Source organism: Rousettus aegyptiacus, unplaced genomic scaffold (assembly GCF_014176215.1).
Source record: "Rousettus aegyptiacus isolate mRouAeg1 unplaced genomic scaffold, mRouAeg1.p scaffold_m13_p_8, whole genome shotgun sequence".
Lineage (NCBI taxonomy): Eukaryota > Metazoa > Chordata > Mammalia > Chiroptera > Pteropodidae > Rousettus > Rousettus aegyptiacus.
The window spans coordinates 55816434-55840890 of NW_023416311.1; the positions used below are offsets into that span (position 1 = coordinate 55816434).

Consider the following 24457-nt stretch of genomic DNA (forward strand, 5'->3'; position numbering starts at 1 on the left):
CCACCCAGGGCAGGAGTTTCCCTAGCTAACACAGGCCCCAGCAATTGCCCAAGGAGTTTCTCTGTTTCGAGTCATGTTTATCAGAGTCTCACATGGGAAGCCTGAGTTGATCCAAAGTTCAGATGCAGGCTGAGGAATTTTGTGTATTATAAAGTTGTGAGATGTTCCAAATGCCAAGCCAAGGAGGAGGTGCTTTGAAACTTCTTCATTTTATATCTTTGCATCCTCTCACTTTTGCTTAAACCAGCCTGTTGGCAAAGCATCTCCTTCACCTTTTTTTTTTTTGGTAAGAGTTTGCCTACCCATTTAAGGGCATATGATTCAATCAGCTAACATTTACAGAGTGCTTAAATGTGTTTAGTTCACTGGTAGGAGCTTTGGGGGTTAAAACAAGTTTTTGTGATGTCATGAAGCTTGCATCTGAGTAGAAAGATAACGCTTTATCTGAAAAAATAATAAAGTGCTTAAATGTGTATATTTTGCCATAAGTGTGTTAATTCAGAGTGAGATAAACCACGATGGAGCGAAATGTTTAGTGGAGACTTCACAAAGAAAGTGATATCGTTGCTGCTGATTCAAGGATGGGTAGGATTAAGATAAGTAAAGGATTATGAAGAGTTCATTGCAGGGGTGGCAGCCGAGTTAGACCTGAATGGGCATAAAGGCGCAGAGGCAGGAAAGACGAGGCTGACTAGGTCTATCCTTACTATCTATGCGCCAGGAAACACTGCCTACCACAGTGGTTCTCAAACCTTAGAGTGCATCAGTATCTCTTGGAGGGGCTTGTTAAAGCACAGATTTCTAGGGCCCATCTCCAAAATTTCTAATGGGATGAGGCTTGGGAATTTGCATTTTTAATAAGTTCGCAGGTGACACTGATGTTGCTGGCCCAGGGCCCAGGCTTTGAAAACCACTGGTCTACTAGACTCTGTTATATCTGGATGGTTCACTACTCTGTAAATTTTATCTGGAAATGATCCCGCACATCGTTTCTTTCAGCAATATCCTTTGTTCTGCTTTTCTCCACTCTGAAGTTTATGGTCCTCTCATTCACGTATTTATATTGCTCAATCATACCTTTCTTTCCCAATGCCACCTTATTCCCACAATCCTTATGGCAGCAACCAGATTGAGTTTGATTATTTCCTGCCTTTTTTGTTGTGGTGGTTGTAAGCTGATTTCAGATATTATGACCTTTAGCCAAGCTAAACTTTAAGATTTTAGAAGGAAAAAGTAAATTATGTTATCTGTTTTTGCTTTCTACTTTACTTTCTTATCTCCTGCTGATTCATTAGTAAATGAAAGTGGTGATGTCAGGGACCTGATTTCCATTTTGTGTTCAACACATGTTAATTTCCCAAGGAAAAGCTTATTTGCCTTGGAATTATCTCTCTTTGATGAAATGATTACCAAGTAGGTAGCTGTGTGACTGTTAGAGTAGTTCTGATAATTGCATGTTGATTTAAAGCTTTATGTATTAAATAATTAGATTGCAGTTGACCCTTGACAGAACCTTTGAATTCCTTTAGTTTTATCAGCAATCATAGTATATGACAAATTTAAAAGTAGCCAAAACCCATTGTAACTTCTTTCTATGAATGCTGAAAGGAGTTAGTAACACACAGTAGGTAGTCATATAGTTGGTGAAAGAACAAATAAATGTATTCCAAATAAATGTATTCCAAATAAATGCATAAATGATTTTTATTTGTTCTATGACACTAAAACATAGTTCTGTGAAATATAGGCATGGTTATTTTGTATCAGTTTGAAGATTGGCAGGCTACCAAATGTTAATTTGCTTTTAGCTAGTTAAGATTAAATGTAATTCCTTCCCTGAGCAACCCTAAAGTAAGCAAGCGTGAAAGCATTTTCAGAGTAATCTTGAAGGAATTGACATTTAAAGGAGTTAGCATTACATCTGTACTTTAAGGCTATTAATTTCATAGATAAATTAACTTCATTATTCCATCTTTATCTTACATTTTGAAAGGACTCCATCAGCTGGACGACTGACAACCGAGGGTCAATTGAAACTGCTGTTATCCCAGCCAGGTTGTAATTGGAACCTGCTTCTGGAAACCCTACTGCATCATGATGGTTTTTTACTGAGAGTCTTGCTAAAGAGCTCAAGTGAGTATTTGTAATTATGAGACTGTCCTCAAAAAACCCAGTCATTGTTTGAGTTGAATGAATTTTTTTTCCCAATTGAATGTTGGCAGAGGAATGTAAATCAACTGCATCATATCAACAGTTAGTGGGGTTCGCAGCAGGTAAAATATTGAATTGCTTTATAAACCTATTGGAAAGAATTTTTTTCAGGGACTCTGAATGAGGGAAAACAATATTTTTATATAACACTCTTCCATCATAACTACCATTATATAGAAATATAGAAATGTATCAATATCTGGGTTTTGAAATGCCTACAAAAATTATAGGAACACAGTTAGATATCCAAAACTGAAAGATGTAGACAGAGAGGGGCTGCACTGGAAACATACTAGAAATTTCAGTAGATTGTGAAGAGTGCTTATATAACTTACAAACAAGCAAGCTGTGTTACCTTAACATGACTATTGAAACTCACAAACATGGTCCCAGAAGAGAAATTGTCTCTTATTGATAGGATTATAGACTAGTCTAGAAAATCAATTGAGATCAGCCTTTTGCCTATACCGATATAGCCACTAAGTGGAGAAAGAACAATTGTAGTTGTGAATATTTAACCATGTTCTCTTACAAATACAACCCATGTTTACTTATCAAAAGTATTAGATTCACTCTAGTATCTACAAAGTATTTGCAGTTATAAAAGTTACCATATTGTATCACCTTCAGTTTGGTTCTTATGGGCTGCACAAGTGTATTTACCTAATCTGCTCAAATACCCATCATTTTTTCCCCCAAAGACCGTTAGGGGTTTGATCAGAGTTATATAGACACTCTGGCATTGTCTTGTATTGATTTATTGGCTACTTTAAATATTATAAGGATGAAATGACACAATTACGAATCAATTGATTGACTGATTTATTAATCTCCAGTAGAATTTTATCACTTTAAGTCAGAAACAATATATTCATGGAATCTTACTAACCAGACTAAGATGAAAGCTATTATGTAACAAAAATAAATTTGTAATGTTTTTTTTTGCAGAGATTTCCTTTTCATTTGTTTAGAACTCTCAGAGTATTTCAAAACACCATTTGGTAATTTAGAAGTTTGATTATATTTTTAGGAAAGCAAAACTTTACAGTAAACTATGCTGAATTAGGTATTTCAAGCAACATAATTATCAGCCTTTTTATGGAAGCATTTTTTTTTTAAATAAATAGTGTATTTTTTGGTCTAATTGAAAAAATTTAATTTTGTGTTAAATTGGCTCATGATTTTAAGTACATATTTTATTACACATATTTTAAAACAAAGTTCTCTTCATTTAATGAGCAGTTATTAAATTCTGTTAGGTACAGAATTTTTTTGATAGACAGTCATATACTATAAAGATTAAAACATATAGGGTTATCTTATATTGAGAGTGATGCCTGTAGCTTTTGGTTTTGCTATATGAAAATGATTTATCAGAATTTCTATTTATTTTAAAAGAATCAGCAGAGTATATATGGTAGGACTATCTTGTAACATGAGATTCAATTTCACTGAGGATGAGAAAATTGCAAAATTAAACAAATGAACTGTAAAATTTTAATTTATAATTTAGGCTTCATAGGCTATATCTTCTAGGAAGTAGAATCATGTTTTTGCCATGTATAATAATTCCACCTGTATAAAAATATGCAATAGTTCGAAGGATCAATTACACTTCTAAAATTTGATTAAAATAAACTGATTTCACCTGGTAGGTGGTTTATAACATTCTTTGGATACAGTTCAGTTGGCATGAGAAGGTAATGTTTGTTGGTTTTATTTTTAAGTTAGGCCATCTTAAATTTGAGGGGGAAAAAAGCGCTACAGATGTTTACAGATTTTAAAATTGTAAGACACTATTTTGGATTACTGACTTTAAAATCCCAGGGCAATTGTTTTTATAATTATCTCACTGAGGCCACATGGACGAAGCAGTTTCTTACATGTGGTAGCAAAGGAACAAATATTTGGCAATTTTCCAATTGTTAGCAGGTGGCCTTTTCCTGCTGGTGACATTAGGATGAAGTGTGACTAACATTCTTTCCTTTGCCCATTACCCCAACATTGATTTCCAGTGAAACTACTTAGCTCCTTTTAATTTGCAGTTGTAATATAATAACAACAAACTAGCAAATGCATAATATTTAATGGGTTCCAGACATTGTTTCTAAGGGCTTTAAATGTATTCACTCACTGAATCCTTATAACAGCTTTATATGGAGGTACCATTATCATCTCCATTTTATAGGTGAGGAAACTGAGACACATAAAAATTAACTCACTTGTCCAAGTAACATCTTCTTAAGTGGCAAAGCAAGATGTGACTGGCTTCCAGAGACTGCATTCACCTACCACACTACACAACATCCAAGCCAGGTTGCACAGTTCATGGGAGCTATCTGGAGCCTCTCTAATGAATAATTTTGATAGTACATTTTGTACTTTTATCCACATAACAAAGTGCCTAAAGTTAATCAAGAAACAAATCAGCAGAAAATTCTAGCTAAAGGGCTGCCACCTCTACCGAGCAGTGGTTGACTTAAAATGAAAAAATCAATTCGAATTCCCCTATTTTATGGTTAATATTTTCCTGATCTTTGGAGTCACAAAAGCTTGGTATTTTGTTATACAGTGATGTGTGTGTGTTGTTTTGTTTTGTAAGTATGACAAAGTGTCTTAAAGGTGATGGCCAAAATTAAAATATGCTCCCTTGTGGTACCTTTAGTGCATCTAACATTGGTATCAGAGGATGCTTTTGCTAGTGATGACATCTGCACTCTGACTTGTTCAATCTTTTCTTCTTTGCTGGATTTGTACCCTGTTCCTATTGGGAACAGTAGAACCATATTTGTGCATAAGTGTCTTAAGGAAAAAAGCAGTTGCTCCAACACCAGTGACCTTTCAGTTGTCCCATATATGTGCCAAGTTCTTTTCACCTATAGAACCTTTGAAATACTGTTTTTCGTACCTAGAATCTTCTTCACTTCCATTTCCTGGCAACTGTTAGTCATCTTTTAGCTTAAATATTACTTCCTAGGAAGTCATCTTTGATGGTCTCATAAGATCCCACTGTAATTCCTTTTGTAACACTTGCCACAATTTTAAGTGAAAGATTAATTGACATAATTGTGTAGCCGATGTCTGTCTCAGCCACTGCAAATTCCAGGAGGGCAGGGACAGGTCACCATTGTATCCCCATTGCTTGGCCTGGTTCTCGACACTTTTTAAACTGGTACTGAGCACATACAACATGCTTAAAAAGTATTTGTCGAATGAATGAGTAGAGGCCAATTAACTTTCTATGGCAGCAGTTCTGTTTCATTCATTAGCTTTGTAATCTCTCTGAACTTGTTTCCTCATTTCCAAATGGAGTATTAATATGACCTTATGTGTTCATTTAGAGGTTTAACAAAGTAAACTTAAGAGGTACTTAATTTACATTAGTTTCTTTCCTTCTTTTATACCGAATGCTTGGAAAAATATGCATGACATATTTTTCTTCTGTATTCACTCTTCTTGGGTGCTCTATGCAGTGGTCTCTCCCTCTGCTTTTTATCAATTCTCCCCCTCTGCCTAAGCATAAATTTAAGTGTCTCCTACGAGATATATTTTCCCCCTTTGACACCTGTGTGCCTGAGAAGGCGATGCCCTAGCAGCTGTCATGCATGTGAAGATGAAAACTGGGCCAAATAAATATTTCCAGTTGGGAGATTGGTAGTTTGGATTTTGCTATGATGTTCCAGCTACACAGAATCAGATCTAATCTGGTTTGACAGTGGCTGAAGTATTTCATATTCTATCTCTTCATGGCACCTATAATATGTCTAATATAACTATAGGAAAATGTTTTTTCTTTAGTAGTTAATGTGCTTCTAGTGTTAACATGTAAAATGAGTGGGCATTATATCACAAGTGATACTATTATTGTGAATTTATGTAGCATATTTTTATCAACAACTCAAAGTGTTTGAATGTATTAGTTAATTTATTACCCTTGGATTATTAGGACCATTTTGCAAATGAGGAAACTTTGATACAGAGAAATTGGGTAAATTGCTCCCTTGCTGTTTAAGTGGTCCTTGCTGAAAGAACCATTATTCTGGAAGTATATCTATTGTTTTTAAATGAATTCTAAAAAGAAAACATACTTTGTGGAAATATTCTTCTTAGAACTAAAAAATAATATTCTCTCAAATTAATTAATTTCTCTTGAATTAATTAATTTCTAAAAATGTTTTGTTACTTGATTTTATAAATACATTCCCTAGTCAGCTAATATAATGAGCATTGCTAGGTATAAGGCATTGCTCTTACCTGGAGATGCACTGGTAAACATGACATACCACATTGCCTTCATATTCTCGGGGATTACTTGCTGGAGAAAAGTGGAAGAACAGACTTTATAAAGTAAAACAATATAAAAATTATATAAGTTCAACTGCTAATAAGTACCACAAAGTGCTTTTTCTCAGAGTGAATGATAGGGATTGAAAAATTGGATGGTAATTAAAGGCTGCTCTGAACTGCTGACACCTACATATACTCGTGAGTGATTTGGAGTAAATGGAAGATGTCCTTATATCGTATTATATATTTGGAATATATGTACACTTTCTTCCAATAATTTAGACTAAGTGCCAGCAAACTTTTCCTATAGACGGCCAGAGAGTAAACATTTTAGGCTTCGTAGACCATACAGTCTTTATCCCAACTACTAAACTCTACCATTGTAATATGAAAGCAGCCACAGATGATCATGGCTGTGCAGGGAAGGAAAAAGTTTTTCTGGACCCTCTTATGGTCCCTGGCTGGGTTTAAAAATCAAACCGACAAAGACAAAGTAATAGGAGAAAAGCATACAAATTGATTTGATACATGTTTTATGTCACAACTACATCTATAGGCAGTAGTGGAATTACATCTCATAAGTAAATGAAGACCCAAAGAAACAGTTCAACCTGAGTATTTTTATGCTAGGTTTAATGAAGAATGGACAGTTGTGGAGAAATATGGTAGGTCAAGGAGTAAGAGTTAAGTGTAGCAAAATGGGGGAAGATTAGCAAGGCCTGTTTGTTAGGATTCTGCTCCGCGTCCCTTTGACTTCAGATAAAAGGATACTCCTTTTCTCTTTTCCTCCTACTTTTCTCTCTTGAGGGTTTTATAACCTCTTTCAGAAAAGGAGGGGTTTGATGAAGGTCAGAGTAACCTTCCTGCTTTCGCTGTATTCTCAAACTTCTTTAGTTTATAATAATAAATGTGCCAAGGTGCCGTATTTGGTGGTAAAATGTCCTGAACCCCATCAGCTATATTCTAATGGAACTTTATTTATGGAGACTAAAATTTAAATTCATATGGTTTTTACATGTCTTTCAACAAATTCTATTTCTGATTTTTTTCCAACCATTTAAAAATATAAAAACATTCTTAGCTTCTGGGCCATAAGGGAAAAAAAAAAACAGGCAACGGGCTAGATTTGTCTCCTAGGCTATAGTTGCCAACGCTTGATCTAGAATATTGTGCAGCACCCAAGCCCCAAGGTGGCTTTATCATTCTTCTGCAATTTGGTCATTTGGAGAGGAGACCGTCACATAACCCTAGCATGGTAGTTTTAACTGCTCTTCCAAGGCCTGAGTAGACATTCCACTACGCAGATGTAATTCCACTACTGCCTATACATGTAATTTCCCTGTGAAATAACTTTAACTCAGTTCCGTGTTACACAGAGATCTAAGGACTTTGCCCTTGTCGGGGAGCACAGCTCAAAACTTAACCTCTTACTCCTTAGGACTGCCAGCTACAGAATTTAAACCAATTAGTCTACCCATGCTTAGTGGTCATCAGACATTATCTATATTATCATTGTCTTTTCTTGGCACAGTGTATATAAAGGGATGTTGCCCATTTAAGAATCAACACAGAGAAAAATGACAAAGATCTTAAGGAGAAACCAGGCCATACCTTGCTTAAATAAATTAGGTATGTCTAACTATGACCGGGGGTGGGGGAAGATTAGAAAAGGCAAGATAGCTATCTTCAAATATTTTAAGACTTCATGTAAAAAAATAAAATAAAATAAAATAGGCCATCCAATTCAGCAAGTGGAAATCCTCAGAAATGAGTTAGAAGGAGATGGATTTTGGCTGTCAGTCAGAAAACCTGACTTCTTATTCCTATTGATGACTGGGGAAGTCATTTACAACTCCATGCTTTTCTTTATCCACTAGAGAGTCTAACTTAGATTTCTGTAGTCCTTTCTGATAAGTGTTTCATATATATTTTTAAATGCAAAACAGTTTGGTTACTTGAACTCTTCAGCAGAGGAACTGGCTACCTTGAATAATAGTTGTTATTCCACCACTGAAAATTTTCAAAAAGAAGCTAAGTCACCATTGTCACAGATGCTAGAGGACTTTTTATTCATTCACTCAACAAACATTTGTTCATTTACTTACCTTCCTGTAAGTTAAGTTTCTTAATCAGATAATCAGAATTTGGTAGAAATCTGTGGGCTTAGGAGTCAGTTTTTAAAGACCCGTTTTGGTTGTGCTTTGTTTTTCTTGCCAGTGCCTTACTGCTAAAGCAAAATCCCTTATTGCTCTACAAATAATTCAGTTGAATTAAAACTATTAAGTCTAACTTTTGCAATCTGATTAGCAATCATTTCTTTTCCAGTTGACAATCTCCTTGTGCATAATAGCCCTTCATGTTCCTGTCTTGCTTTCTTATCCTATAGAATTGCTCACTTTTATATGCAAATCTAAAGGGCTTGAAGTTAATTTAAGAATCTATTTGCAAACATTAGAGCTGTGAATCCCAGATCCAATTTTATGGAATAGTAATCTTGCTGGTTGCAATACTAGCAAAGGGTTTCGTGGTCAAAAATACTATAGAAACACTATATGCTATATGATAAAAATCCATTCTTGAAGAGTCACAGGGGTCATGAATAATTAAAGGCCGTGAGAAATCCTGCAGAAAACAAAAGTGTTTAATGTTGCCAAAGCCAGCATTTCCAGAACATAAGTGCTACCCATAATGTCCCATGAAATGTACTTTGAAAATCTTACCTTATGAAAAGATAGGGAAAAACCCTAGTAGATACAGCAAAAATTGTTTCAAAGAAGTTTGCATATCTGCATTTATAAATATGTAAATAATACAAAATAATTTTTAAACATACAGAATTCTGTATATACCATGTGAAGACTATCAGTTTTCAGGGAATTGGAATCAATCATCCAATTAATTCCTATTAATTAAATCTCTATTGATGTTATTTTCTTGATAATTTATAGACTATTTTTCTACTTTATTTATTATGCCAGCCTCTTAAAGACTTAGTTTCTTTATTTATTTTTAAAAAATAGCGATCAATCCACCTCATAGAGTTTTTATGAGGATCAAGAAAAATACAAAAATGTACGTAAAAAACTTAGCTTGTACTACTGTGGATATTCAATAAAGACCTGTCTTACGTCTCACTGTAATCACAGTCCTAAATTTGAGACTGTGCGTATTCAAAAGAGAAATCTGATATTTAGTGTTTATTTGGGTTCTGAGGAAAACAACATAGAATACATTATAAGTGCTGAACTTCAGTTTCTACACAAGTGTTTTAGAAAATAAAGCAAGAAAATAACTCCCGGGAAAAAACATCCCAGAAAAGAATGATTTTTTGTGTGTGTCTTTAAGACTCATTATAAGAAACTTCCTTTTTAAAATTTCAAAATTTGCCCAAATAAGAATAGTTTAAGGAAAGGAAAGTAATAATCAAGTCATATTTAATTGGCAGGCCTTTATATCTATTGTTAGCCTTTTATACAACAAACTGCAAGATTTTAAAACTAATTTTCAAGTCAGGTTTATTTTGTTAATTTTCATAGTGAACTAGGCTGTGACATTCACATTTAGTGCTTCCCTAAAGCAATTTTTGTGTGATACTCCACCCACTTTTCTCCAGGTATTAATTTATTGGTTTTGTGTTCCAGGTTTTTTGAGTCCTTGTTTTATATGCTACGCTTTCTATTCTTGCACTTTCTATCTCATACCTAAGCCTAAAGTGAGTCTTTCTGTCTCTTCCCTTTGGTTAGGGATGCTCATTAGTGCCTGTTTAATTCAGCATCTCTAAGCTCATGGCACTCTCTTCCACAACATTGCTGCCAAATCCATTTTAGTGACTCAGCAGGAGCTTGTCATTAACAACATTCTAGTAGAAAGTAAAAATTAAGCAGTCTTGGAAAGTGCTAGTGTGCCGTGCGTGTTTAAATCTTTGGTGGCAGTAAACACAGCCTCCCGGTGGGTAGGTGGTCAAGTTCTTCACCTAAGGCCACCCTTCCTTTCAAGCGCTAACAAGTTCAGTTCTCAAAAGAAATTTGAAATAATAACTACAGTGAAAAGAGCTCTTCAGTGTTATCGAAAAGACGATCTGTTTCCAAATATTATATTTGTTTATATAATATACAAACCATTTGATAGATAAAGGAGAAGGCAGATGGAATTCAAAATAGCAGCTTTATTATTGATAAAACCTGCATCAGAGAATATGGCTTTAAATATGTGGCATACCAACACTGCTTTCTAGAATTAAGCTCATCCCTCCATCCCTCCAACCACCCTAGATGTCCCTTGCAGTGACAGAGCAGCAGCCAAGTGGGCCTTCTAAGCCTAGCCAACCATGCCTAGACCACCCCCCTCCTTCGCCACCTCCAAACTCACCATTGAGAAGAGTCCCTCCTTCACTTTTAGAAAGAGGAGTGGGGAGAAACAGTAGTGTGAGTCATATTAAGGGGAGGGCAATAAGAGAGCCCAGGCCTGGGCGAGATGTTGATCTGGTGGGATAATATCTCTTGGGTAAAATTATTGATTGAGGGAGGTGAGGATAATGATTGTTCGAACAATGGAAACTTTAGGTAGATCTAGAACTCACTAATTTTTATTCCTTAACCTCTGACAATCCCATAAAGACATATCCGGAGGACTTTTTATTAAATACAAAAATGTCTGGTCCAGGAGCAGAAGGAAAGGAAAAGGAGAGGGCTAGACCTCCATGTGGAGGAGATGTGAAAGGATTGACTTAACAAGCAGCAGGCAGGTGCGGCTTGAAATCTTTGATGAATCTAAGGACTTGTGCCAGAGATCCAGCTTCCCTCTGGGCCTTGCCGGTATAAGCCTACCTGAACACCACTTGGCAATAATTCAGGCAAAAATTCTGAGGAAGATTCTCATTGGTTACCTGCGTATCCCTGAGCTAATCACTGTTGATAGGTAGCTTAGGGGGTGTCATGCTCTGATGGGCCAGGTTTTGGCCATGTGCCCATCCTAGGCGATGGAGCCAACTTTTTCCAACCAAATAAACAGAGTTTGTGGTGGGAGGTGGGGGAGTTTGGGGGACGGGAGTTGTCCACGCATGCAGGTTGGGGGATGGAAGCAGTGATAGCTTGCTGAAGGAAAACTAACTTGTTTAAAAGAGAGAGAATGGATGTTAGGAAGGCAAAAACAATAAATTTCCTCTACATAAAGTCTATGATGCTAGTTCTTCGTTTGACAATAACATTAAGTTCTTGATCATGAAAATCAAATGACAAAAAATAAAATTGTCAAGAGGATACAAAGTAATGAGCTTCTAAATGAGCAAGAAAAATAAATATGCTCATTTCAAAATTATCCAGATTGCATTTGTTCAAGGTATTTAAGATAAGGTATGAGTCAATTTTTATCTTTAGTTTAAAAAACATTTTTACACTTTATGAGACTAGGCATATCATACTGATAATCTAAACAAAGCAGAAATTATTATTTCACTTTTCCAGTCCAACCTAGAGATACAACAATGTAGGAACTGCCGATTTCTCATCTTTGAGGAAGTCATAATGGAGCCAGAGGAGGGCCAAAAAGGGCAATTAAAATGGCTATATCTTTCTGGGAATTCCTAAAACAGTTTTATTGAAAAAATGATAAACCTCTTAATTCTGAAGTTATAGGGCCTAGGGGTTTGAAAAATATGTATAAATTTATTTGTAGAATTGGTGGCATAATTTTAATAACACTATAAAAGAATTTTTATGAAATTCATGTTTTGAACTTCAGAACATAATTGATGATCCATTTAATAAATACGGAACACAAATCCCAAAGAGAGATGCAGATTCAACTTGATTTAAGTAGATGTTAGATAACAAATGAGTATATATAGAATAATTCTATTTGGCATTCAAGTTATACATATATATATATTCATTTATCTATGCTTATAAATAATATGAATAAAATATAATGAATATCACTTATTAGTAGGATTTGGTACAATTTTGTTTTCTTAGACGGATTTTTAAAATAATTTCCAGAATGAATGTGTATTACTTTTAAATAGAAAAAAGAATTAAAAATTTTTCTTTAAGAGAAAACATAATTCTTACATTAGGAGAAACTATCATTGCCCTTTGAAGTGACGTCACATGGTCCTTCTCACAATTTTTTCTTTTACACGTATCCATGAGTGTATCAGAAACAACACTGAAGGTTAGATGGGCCATTGATCTGAAAGGATGTGGCATTTCTCTTACTTTGCAAATATGAATTAAATGCATTTTTACAGCATTATTCTAGGGTGAGTGATAAGAATTTAATACTAAGTAAATAGTAATCAAATATATTCTTACAGCATTATACTAGCATAAGTGATAAGAATTTAATAATACTCACTGATACCTATCTTACTAAATCGTTTTTATTCTTTTTAAGAACACACTTTTCAAGAACAGTGTTCTGATACAGAAAATAATCTGAACCAAGTATCCAGCTTGATGGAAGCCATCTTTAAAGTATTATACTATTGCACTTTTTCTCCACAAACATTTGGAAATGTTTTTGTGAGCTACATGGAAGAACAACAATTGTGGGACTTTTTACGTAACATTCCAGGTATGAGAAATTTACTATTTGTAAAGGAAACATTTTAAACATACCTACATTTATTTTTAAAGGTTTTTAAAAAGTATTGGTATAAGTTTTGCTGAGTTTATTGTTTGTAAAAGTTTATCCTACACTTTTTTTTTCAGTATAAAGGCTTCTTTTAGGAGTCATTAGCTATTAGTTCCTATAAAAGTTTAGTACACTTAAGACAAGGTAAGGTGGAGATTGAAAAGGAAAATTGTGTAGTGTAGATTTTCTTTTATTATTATTATTAAGGAAGTGTTCTATCATTTAATATTTACCAGAGATTATATTTTGCTATTGAGCATATTAGATATTAATAAGAAGTGAAAAAATACTTCTCTATTCTTGGGTACATATACTCAATGAACTGATGGACAAAATTACTAGTCCATTTATTTTAAACATAAAAGGCATTTATTATGATGACCATGGTGCCTCTCTCTACAAGGCATCCTATCATTCCTTTGAGGACAATATGTTATCTCATTTGTTTTGTATTTTTGGCCTGTAACTAGAACAAATGTTAAAGACAGAGCAGGGTACGTATCTGAATAAGAAATGTTTATGGGTGGCCCACCTTCAGGGCCAGGTGTAAGGATTCTCACATTGTTTTATTCTTAATATTCTGTCTTTAAATCTCTACTTAATATCTGGAAAAACAAAGGACGAAAACTTAGAGGTTGTCCTGTTAATCCACTAACCATTTATATCACTTACATTTGGCTTCAACCTATAACTTTTCTCATACACTGTTTTGAAATTGACATTTTCATAAAATATTTCCTAGGATCCATATAAAAAAATCTAATTGGCTCATAATCATGTTTTCATTCTTTTGACTATTCACTAGATATTACCTGAGTATCTTTTTAGCTAGTTTAAAGCCATTATATTACATTTTCTCTTGGTCATTATCTCTGCAAAATAGCAATAGATAACTTTATGTCATGATTTCAAAAATCTGGATCTATCACTTAAAGATTCTATAATAATTAGCTCCTTTTAAAGTTTTGTCTTTCAATTTTCATGCATTCACTCACTGCTTTCTTTTTAACCAAAAGAGAAGTGGTTATCTAGGTAATGAAACTGAATTACTTCTGATGTAGATGTTACTGAACTGGAAGAAAAACTTCACCCACTCCTGCTTTTAGTTGTTTCTGATAAAGTAAGAGCTGAATTCTCTTGAAAGATTATAAAGCATTGGTGACTCACATATTTCAACCATTATTTATCCTTCAACTCTTAAGTTCTTGAACCATTTGGATACTCAGCGCAAAAGTGTACTAAAAATGACCTAGTTCCTAGTTCCTTCAGGAATTGGCATGAGAGAGCAAAACTGCTACTTGCTCCCAATTAGTCCTATTGCTGAGTGAACCAGGGTCAGAGACTTTAAGAGAATTACCTAAGATTGTCCACTGATTGAGTTGCAGAATCAGAACTAGAAACCAGACCTTCTGTATTATTTCTCTTTATTTTTTCTATCAGACTAAATATTTTAAAACATTTCTTTTATGAACATATGAATTTAATAATGAAATATATAATCTAATTTCATACATCCTTTGAATGAACATAAGCTAGCAGGAAAAAATTAGAATGAAATCCATTTTAAAAAGAGAGATACAAAAAATAATTAAGATGAGGACTTCATGTGGGCATTTCTTTTATCCTTTTTTTAAAATATTTTTTTACTTTTCAATTACAGTTGACATATCATATTAGTTTCAACTGTACAATATAGTTGTACAATTAGATATTTATATAACTTACAAAGTGTTCACCCCAATAAGTCTAGTACCCATCTGACACCATACATAGTAATTTCAATGTTATTGACTGAATTCCCTATCTGTACCTTAGATCCCCATGACTATTTGGTAACTACCAATTTGCACTTCTTAATTCCCTTCCCTTCTGTGGGCATTTCAAAGGCCAATACATTCTTTAAGAAATAGTTTTGGTAGCAATCAATCATTGCAGGTCTGTATCCTCAAAGTAGGTCAAGCAATCTTTAGCCAGGCAATTGAAAATATCAAAGCATAAATTCCTTTGATTATTCTTCAGTCACTCTATCCCTTGACATTCTTTTTCTATTAAGAGAGATAAATGTCTTTAACACATCTCATGAGTTAACTTTATAAGAAACTACGAAACTAGTTTTCAAAGTAATCGTGTGTTTTTACATCCTCGCCAGTAGTGTATGAGTTTTGGTTGTTGCAGGCCCTCATGAACACTTGGAATTCTTTTCTTGATTTTAGTCATTCTAAGGGGTATGTACTATTATTTCATTCTGATTTTAATTTACATTTCCCTGATAATTATATTTTTCTGAAACACATTTTTATACAAATGTATAATTTTTCCAGCATTATTCTTAATGGTTATTTGAAAAAAATTCTTTTGTAAAATACCTATTCAAAAACTTTTCTTTCTTTTTTAATTGGATTATTTGTTTTACTGAATTGTGGAGTTCTTTATATATTCTTGATACAATTACATGTAGATATGTGTATTAATAAAATTTTTCTCCCAGTCTGTATGTTACTTTTACGTTTTCTTAACAAGGTTTTTGATAAGAAGTTTATAATTTCAATGAGTCCAACTTATCCATTTTTTTTTTTTTTGTAGTAGTGTCTTTTTTTGTCCTAAGAACTATTTGCTTATCTAAAGAGTGCCAATATTTCTCCTACATTTTCTTTTGGAAATTTTATAGTTTTAGTTTTTGCACTTAGTTCTATGATTAATTCCAAGTTGATTTTTTCTTTTTGTATACTATGAGTAAGGTAAGTGTTATTTTAGCTTTTGATTACATAAAAAAGTACTTTTCCTTTATATTTGAAATTTATATTTTTTCATACAAATGTATAATTTTTCCAGCACCATTTTTAGAAATCATTATCCTTTACCAGTTGAATTACTTTGATGCCTTTGTCAGAAATTAAACGACCATTTAATCAAATGTATGTATCTATTTGTGGACTATATCTAGTTCTGATAGTTGGAACTTCATGTCTACACTATTTGCTTTCTGCTTGTCCTATCTAAACTTGGTTCCTTTTTCCTCTATTTTGGCCTTCCTTTGAGTTAACTCAGTATTTTTCAATATTACATTTTATCTTTTAAAATAGATTATTAGATATACCTCTTTCTTTCTCTATTTATCTGTGTTAATAGTTGCTCCAGGATTTACAATATATATCTTTAACTCATCAGTTTACCTTTTAATAATAGTATACCAATTTACATCTAAAATATGAATCTTACCATGGTACTTTTTGATTTATTACCTTCTATCTTTTGTGCTAGTATTATCATGCATTTTATTTCTACTATTATAAACCCCACAGTTTATTATTTTATTTTTATTTTAGTCAATTAATTATAGTTTATAGAAATTAAAAAGGAGAAGAAAGTTTTATATTTATCTTTATATTTACCATTTCTGATACCTTATTTCTGTAGATCTGAGTTTCTAAAAGGTATTATTTTCCTCTACCTAAAGAAATTCTCTTAACATTTCTTATATTATAAATCTTCTGCCATCAAGTTATTTTAGCTTTCATTTCATGAAAAAGTACTTTGACTTTATATTTGAAATATTTTTCATTAATATAGAATTCTGTATTAATTCTATGTTTTGGGTTTTTTTCCCTTTTTCATTCAGTACTTTAAAGATGTCATTCTATTATCTTTTGGCTTGCATTGTTTTTGATGATATATCAGTTATTAAAGTGTCTAGTTTTATGTAATTTGTCTTCTGTGATTGATACTAAGATTTTTGTCTTTATCATTACTTTCCAACAATTTGATCGTGTTTTGCTTTGTTTTGGTTTCCATTGTATTTACTCTGCTTAGTGTTTGTGGAAATTTTTGTATCTGGAGATCTTTAGTTTTTATCATATTTAGAAACATTTCAGCCATTTTTCTTGGGATATTTTACTTTTTATCCCTCCTTGCACCACTTTTTCTAGGACTCTCATTACATGTATACTAAACCTTTTGGTGCTTTCCACATGTCACTGAAGCTGTATTCTTTTTTGATTTTTTGTTGTTGTTTGTTTTTGGTTTTTAGCCTTTTTTCTTTTTGTGCTTTGGTTTGGATACTTTGTATTGTATCTTCAAGTTCAGTGATTTTTTTTTTTTTTCTCTGCAGTTCTAAACTGCTGTTAAGGCCATCCAGTGATTCCTATTTCTTATATGTTTAACCTGTAGCAATTCCGTTTAGTTCCTTTTGATATTTTATACCTTTCTCTCATGGTTAAATCTTTGTGCATGTATATGAAGTCTGTTTTAAATCTTTGTTTGCTAATTTCATCATCACTGTCATTTTGGAGTATGTTTCTATTGACTGATTTTTTCCCTTTGAGTATAGAGTAGAGCACTGTTTTTTGAATTGCACCTAGTAATTTTTTATTGGATGCGAGAGGTTATGGATATTATGTTGTTGAGTGCGTAGATGTTGTTTTCATCCTTTAAAGATTTTGTTTTCACTAATAATATTGTTACTTGTGGATTTTCTAATGTTGAACCAGCCTTGCATATCTTGGATAAATCTCACTTGGTTATGATATATAATTTTTTTATACATTTTTGGATTCAATTTTCTAATATTTTGATTTGGATTTTTAAATCTATGTAAATGAGACATATTAGTCAATAGTTTAGTTTTCTTTTCTTGTAATGTCTTTTTCTTGTTTTGATATTTAGGTAATGCTGGCATTAGAATGAGTTAGAAAGTAGTCCCCCTCTATGTTCTGAAAGAGATTTAAAAGAGTTGGTATATCTTTCCAGTCAAGATGGCAGAGTAGATAAATGCTGTGCTTGTCACATCTCGCAATCACATCGAAAGTACAGCTGAACTACAGAACCATTTATTATTGTGTATTCCCTGAAGTCTAGCTATAACTAAGGACATAGAGAAGAAGCCTCCCTGAGACTGTTAGGTTTTGTAGAGATGCAAAACAGGCTAAAAATTGGTTTAAAAATTGGAAGTGATATCTTGACTGTGGAGGTTCCCCCAGAAGAGTGAGTGTTTCCATTTCCCACACCGGGCTGCTTAACCAAGGGTTTCAGTGCCAGAAAGAGAAGTCCCCAAAACTTCTGGCTGTGAAAACCAACAGAGATTGTGGCTAACTGAGACAGATGGTGGCTGGAGTCCCAGGCATTCCTCTTAGAGGGCCCACATATGAACTGACCCACTGATGGGCTCACACACTCTGAGCCCCAGAGCAGGGGCAGCAGCTTGAAGGGTGCCAAGGACATATGCAGAGGAACTCAGTAGGCTGGCTTCAGGGCGAGGGCTGGATGGGGCAGCTTTCTCCCAGACAGAAGTGCTGGCAGAATCCATTATTTCTTTGTTGAACCCTCTCCCCTCCTGGAGTGCAGACACAGACAGCTATCATATCTGAGTCTCCATTAACCTGGCTAACACTGGTCACTTCACCCTGGTGATTCCTTGAGACTCCACCCCATCCAACTTACAGGCCCACCAAGCCGCTTCTAGTGGCTTTTCCATATAAACAGCCTGTCTTGGCTCATGCTGCGAACTTTTCAAAACTCTCTCAAAGGTTAACAAAACCCAGACAAGCAGCCTCTGACCTCAGCATACCCTGTATCTCTTGCTGAACAGCCCTAAGGCTTGGCACTAGCAGCAGCTGGCCTCAATTTGCAGCTTGGCCGCTTAAGGTACCTCCAACTCTCTCACGGGTGGCAGCCATCTGCGGGGCTTTTGGTGGCTCATACTAGGTGTCCCCAGGCGAGGCACAGGCTGCAGCTAAAGTTGGTCTGTGGCTAGGCCTCTCTCAGGAGGCCCCAGGGCAGACAAGCCTGTTGGCCACCTTGGGACTGAGCCGGAGCACCAACTGGGGCCGCACCTTAGGATGACAAATTCAAAGGGCAGACAGAGCAGGCAGCAGAGCCCTGCTAAAGTGAATTCTGCTCTATAGGGTCAACCCCTGCACAACAGCTCCTCTACTAAACTCACTGGCCAGTCCTCACAGCAATTATCCTGTGGCTCGGTCTCTCCAGTTGATGTGCAAATGGCAACCATGGCTCAACAACAACAAGAGGGCACACAAAATTCATATAAAGAACGCACCCAGAACGCTCAGCTCAGGTGACCAGGGAGTCTGCACCACTATGCCCCACAGGAAACCTACTATATAAGGCCACTCTACTAAGACCAGGAGACATAGCCACTCTACCTAATACATAGAAACAAACACAAGGAGGCAGCCAAAATGGGGAGACAAAAAAAAAAAACATGTCTCAAATGTAAGAACAGAACAAAGCTCCAGAAAAAAAAATAAGCAAAATGGAGACAGTCTGCTAGATACAAAGTTCAAAATATTAATTATAAGGATGCTCAGTGAATTAGGGGAAAAGTAGATGAACTCAGTGAGAACTTTAACAAAGAAATTGAAAGCATAAAATGGAGATAGAAAACATAAAAAAGAACCAGTCAGAAATGAAAGACAACATTAGAGAGAATCAATAGTAGATTAGATGAAGCAGAGGATCAGATCAGCAATTTAGAAGATAATATAGCAGAAAACACCAAATCACAACAGCAACAAGAAAAAAAGAATCCAAAAAATGAGGACAGTTTAAGGAGTCTCTGCGACAACATCAAGCATACCAATATTCACATCATAGGGGTACCAGAAAACTGTCAGCTGATTTCTCAACAGAAACTATGCAGGCCAGAAGAGGTAGGCACAAAATATTCAAAGTGATGAAAAGCAAGGATGTACAGCCAAGATTACTCTACCCAGCAAAGCTATCATTTAAAATAAAAGAACCATTAAAGAGCTTCCCAGACAAGAAAAAGCTAGAGTTCATCAACATCAAACCAGTATTCCAAGAAATGTTAAAGGGATAAGAAGAAGAAGGAAGAGGAGGAGGAGGAGGAGGAGGAGGAGGAGGAGGAGGAGGAGGAGGAGGAGGAGGAGGAGGAGGAAGAAAAACAATAAAGTTCAAAAACATGAATAATATTATAGGAGGAGGAGGAGGAGAAGGAGAAGGAGAAGGAAGAAAAACAATAAAGTTCAAAAACATGAATAATAAATGCCAATAACTACATATTTATCAATAATTACTTTAAATGTAAATGGATTAAATCTTCCCATCAAAAGATAGGATGGCTGAATGAAAAAGAAAACAAGACCTTACCTATACTGCCTGCAAGAGATTCACTTCAGATTAGTAGACACACAGACTGAAAGTAACGGGATGGAAAAAGATATTTCATGAAAATGGAATTACAAAAAAGGTTGGGGCAGCAATACTTATATAAGACAAAAGAGGCTTTAAAACAAAGGCTATAACAAGAGACAAAGAATGACTCAGTAATCCCACTTCTGGGTATTTTTTCAAGGAAACTCAAAACACTACTTCAAAGGGACATATGAATTCATATATTTACTGAAGCATTATTTGCAATAGCCAAAATATGGAGGCAATCTTGATGTCCATCAATGGATGAATGGATAAAGAGGTGGTACATATAAATGATGGAATATTATTCAGATATATGAAAAATGAAATCTTGCCATCTGCAACGACTTGGATGATGGGCCTAGAGGGTATTGGGCTGACTGGAGTAAGTCAGACAGAGAAAGAAAAATGCCATATAATTTCACTGCCATGTGGAATCTAAAGAACAAAATAAACAAGCAAACAAAACAGAAACAAACTCATAGATACAGAGAACATTTTGATGGTTACCAAATGGGAGAGAGCTTTGGGGGATGGGTGAAAAAGGGGAAGGAATTAAGAAGTACAAATTAGTAGTTACAAAATATGAGGATGTGAAGTATAACATGAGGAATATAGTCAATAATATTATAGTAGCTATATTAGGTGTCAGGTGGATACTAGATTTATCAGAGTGATCACTTTGTAAGTTATATAAATATCTAATTACTATTTTGTACATTTTGACAGATTGTGTCTTTCATGAAATTGGTCCATGTCATCTAGGATATCTAATTGTTGGTCATAGAGTTGTTTATAATATTCCTTTAATCTTTTAATGTCCAGGGATCAGTAGTGATGGTCCCTCTTTCATTTCTGATATTAGTAGTCCGTATCCTCACTCTCTCTTTCTTAGTCAGTCTGGCTAAAGGCTTATTGATTTTATTGATCTTTTAGAAAAACCAGCTTTTAGTTTTGTTGATTTTTCCTATTGATTTCTTGTTTTCAGTTTCATTGATTTCTGCTCTAATTCTTACTACATTTTTTCTTCTACTTAGTTTGGATTTAATTTGTTCTCATTTTTCTAGTTTCCTGAGGTAGAAACTTAGACTGTTGATTCTAGGTCTTTCTTTTTTCCTAGTGTATACATTCAATGCTATACATTTCCCTCTAAGCACTGCTTTTGCTGCATCCCACAACTTTTGATAAGTTGTATTTTCATTTTCATTTAGTTCAAAATATTTTTAAATTTCTCTTGTGATTTCTACTTTTACCTATGTGTTATCTAAAGGTATATCATATATTTTCAATATCAATGTTTCGGGATTTTTCCAATTATATTTCTATTATTGATTTCTAGTGTAGTTCCTTTGTACTCAGAGCAGACATTGTGTGATTTTCATTCTTTTCAATTTAAGCGTGCTTTATGGCCCAGAATGTGATCTATCTTAGTGAATGTTAAATGTGAGCTTAGGAAGAATATGTATTCTGGTATTGTTGGATGAAAAAGTTTCTAGATGTCGATTATATCCAGTTGATTGATAGTGTTGTTGAATTTTACTATGTCCTTATTGACTTTCTACTTGTTAGAGCTCTCTCTGATAGAGGGCTGCTAAAGTCTCCAACTATGTTAGTAGATTCATCTATTTTTCCTTGCAGTTCTCTCAGTTTTTGCCTCACATAGTCTGATACTCGGATATTTGGCACATACACATTAACAATTGTTATGTCCTCTTGGAGAAATGACCTCATTTATCATTATATAATACCTTCCTTTTTCCCTGATAACTTTCCTTGCTTTGAAGTCTGCTTTGTCTGAAATTAATATAACTACTCCTGCTTTCTTTTGATTTGTGTTAGTGTGATATGCTTTTCTCCATCCATTTACTTTTAATCTATATGTGTCTTTAAATTGGGTTTATTGTAGACAACATATAGTTGAATCTTGTCTTTGGTCCATTCTTATCAATCTCTGTCTTTTCCTTGGTTATTTTAGCCCATTGACATTCAAAGTGATGATTGATATAGTTGTATTAATCAACTATATTTGTTATTGTTTTCTATTTGTTGCCCTTGTTGTTTATTCTTATTTTTGACTTCCAATCTTCTGCCATAGTTGGCTTTAATTGCATATTTTATATGATTCCATTTTCTCTGTTTTCTAAGCAAGTCAATTATACTTCTTTTTTTACTTTTTTAAGTGATTTCTCGAGTTTGCAACATGTATAGAGAGTTTGAAACTCATCCAAGTCCACTTTATAATAACACTACAACACTTCACAGGTGTTGTGAATACCTTACAATAACAAAATAATCCTAATTTTCCCCCATTCCTTATATCATTACTTTCGCTCATTTCACTTATATATAAACATACATAAGTATGTACATGTACATATATGTAAGATATATATATATATATACACAATGAATACATTATTGATATTATTTTAAACAAACATCTGGTAGATCAATTACAAATAAGAAAAATAAAAGTTTTCATTTTACCTTCACTTATTCTTTCTTCAGTGCTCTTCCTTACTTTTATGTAGATCTGAATTTCTGACCTATGTTATTTTCTCTTTAATGAACTTCTTTAAACATTTCTTACAAAGCAAGTCTACTGGCAATAAATCCCCTCAATTTTTGTTTGTCTGAGAGAGTCCTTATTTCTCCTTTACTTTTAAAGGATCATTTTTTAGAGTATATAAGTCTATGCTAGTGGGGTATTTTTTCTCTCAACATTTTAAATATTTCACTTCACTCTCTTCTTACGCACATGGCTGCTGAGAAGTCGGATGCAATTCTTACCTTTGTTCCTCTAAAGGCAAAGTGTAATTTTTTCTATGGCTTCTTTCAGAACTATTTTTTTTTTAATCTTTGATTGTCTATAGTTTGAAAATAATATTCCTAGGTATAGTTTTTTAAAGTATTTATCCTGCTTGGTATTCTCAGTACTTCCTGATTCTGTGGTTTGTATTTGACATTAATTTGGGGGAAATTCTCAGTCATTATTGTCTTAAATATTTATCCTGTTTTTTTTTTTCTCTCTCTCTTCTCCTATATTCCTATTATGTATATATTATATTTTTTTGTAGTCGTCTCACAGTCCTTGGATACGCTGGTCTGTTTTTTGTTTGTTTTCTTTGTTTTCTTTGCTTTTTATTTTTGAAGGTTTGCATCTGCTCAAGCTCAGAGATTCTTTTCTCAGCCGTATCAGTTTACTAATAAGCCCATATTACAGTACTTTTGATCTGTAGTATTTCTTTTGCATTCTTTCCTAGGACTTATCGATTTATTCTTGCACACTGTCTATTTTATCCATTCGACCATTTAGCATATTAATCATAGCTATTTCAAATTCCAGGTCCAATAATTCTTACAGCTTTGCTATATCTGTTTTTGATGCTTTCTCTGTCTTTTTAAATTGTGTTTTTTGCTTTTTAGTAAGTCTTATACTTTTTTCTTGAAAGCTGGACATGATGTACTGTATCAAGAGAATTGCTCAAAACAGACCTTTAGAGATGTGGGGGAGGGAAACTATCTGCAGTCTTATGATTATGTGAGCCTGTGCCTCTGGATGGTGTACTTCACAAACGTCTTTCAGTCTCTGCCCTCCCCCCACCCCCACTTAGGTAGGAGAGAATGGCTAGAGTGGACTGGAGCTGGGTATTGCCCTTCACCCAGGACAGTTAGGCTCCAATAACCACAGTGGGTTAGGCTTTGTTTTAATAGTTTCTCCTATAGGCAGGCCTTAATAAAACAGAGCTCTGGCTTATTTCAGAATGATTCTTTTCCCCTCCCCTTGCTGGAAGCACTAGGGGATTTTTTTCTGATATTTATTGTGGGAAACTTGTTGAGTTCCTGGAGGTAAAACTCACAAAAGTATGGCAACTCCCTCATGACAGGGTTCCTTCTGGAGTTTGAACTCTCAGACTTGTTTGCACTGAGCCTCCAGTAATTTATCAATTACAGTTCATATTTTTCCACCTTGACACTGCTTCCCATGGTAGTTTCTGCTTGTGAGTCTTTGCTCCACTAAGCCATGACTCCATGTAATTTGCCTGTCTGTCCCTTCAATTTGCCTGTGTCTTCACCTCTCTTGCAGATCCAAGAAGAGTTGTTGATTTTTTAAAAATCTGTTCAGCCTTGTGTTTGTTGTTAGGACAGAGTGATA

General features: G+C 34.4%; 1 protein-coding gene across 2 annotated transcripts in view; it reads left to right on the forward strand.

Annotated features, from left to right (window-relative positions):
- Positions 1-24457, forward strand: part of KIAA0825 (KIAA0825 ortholog) — a 352289-nt gene that overhangs the window by 125871 nt on the left and 201961 nt on the right. For both annotated transcript variants that reach the window (XM_036226108.1, XM_036226109.1), the window contains 2 exons: positions 1994-2133; positions 12892-13071. In XM_036226108.1, coding sequence (XP_036082001.1) covers positions 1994-2133; positions 12892-13071 — 320 coding nt within the window. The remainder of the gene's footprint in view (positions 1-1993; positions 2134-12891; positions 13072-24457) is intronic.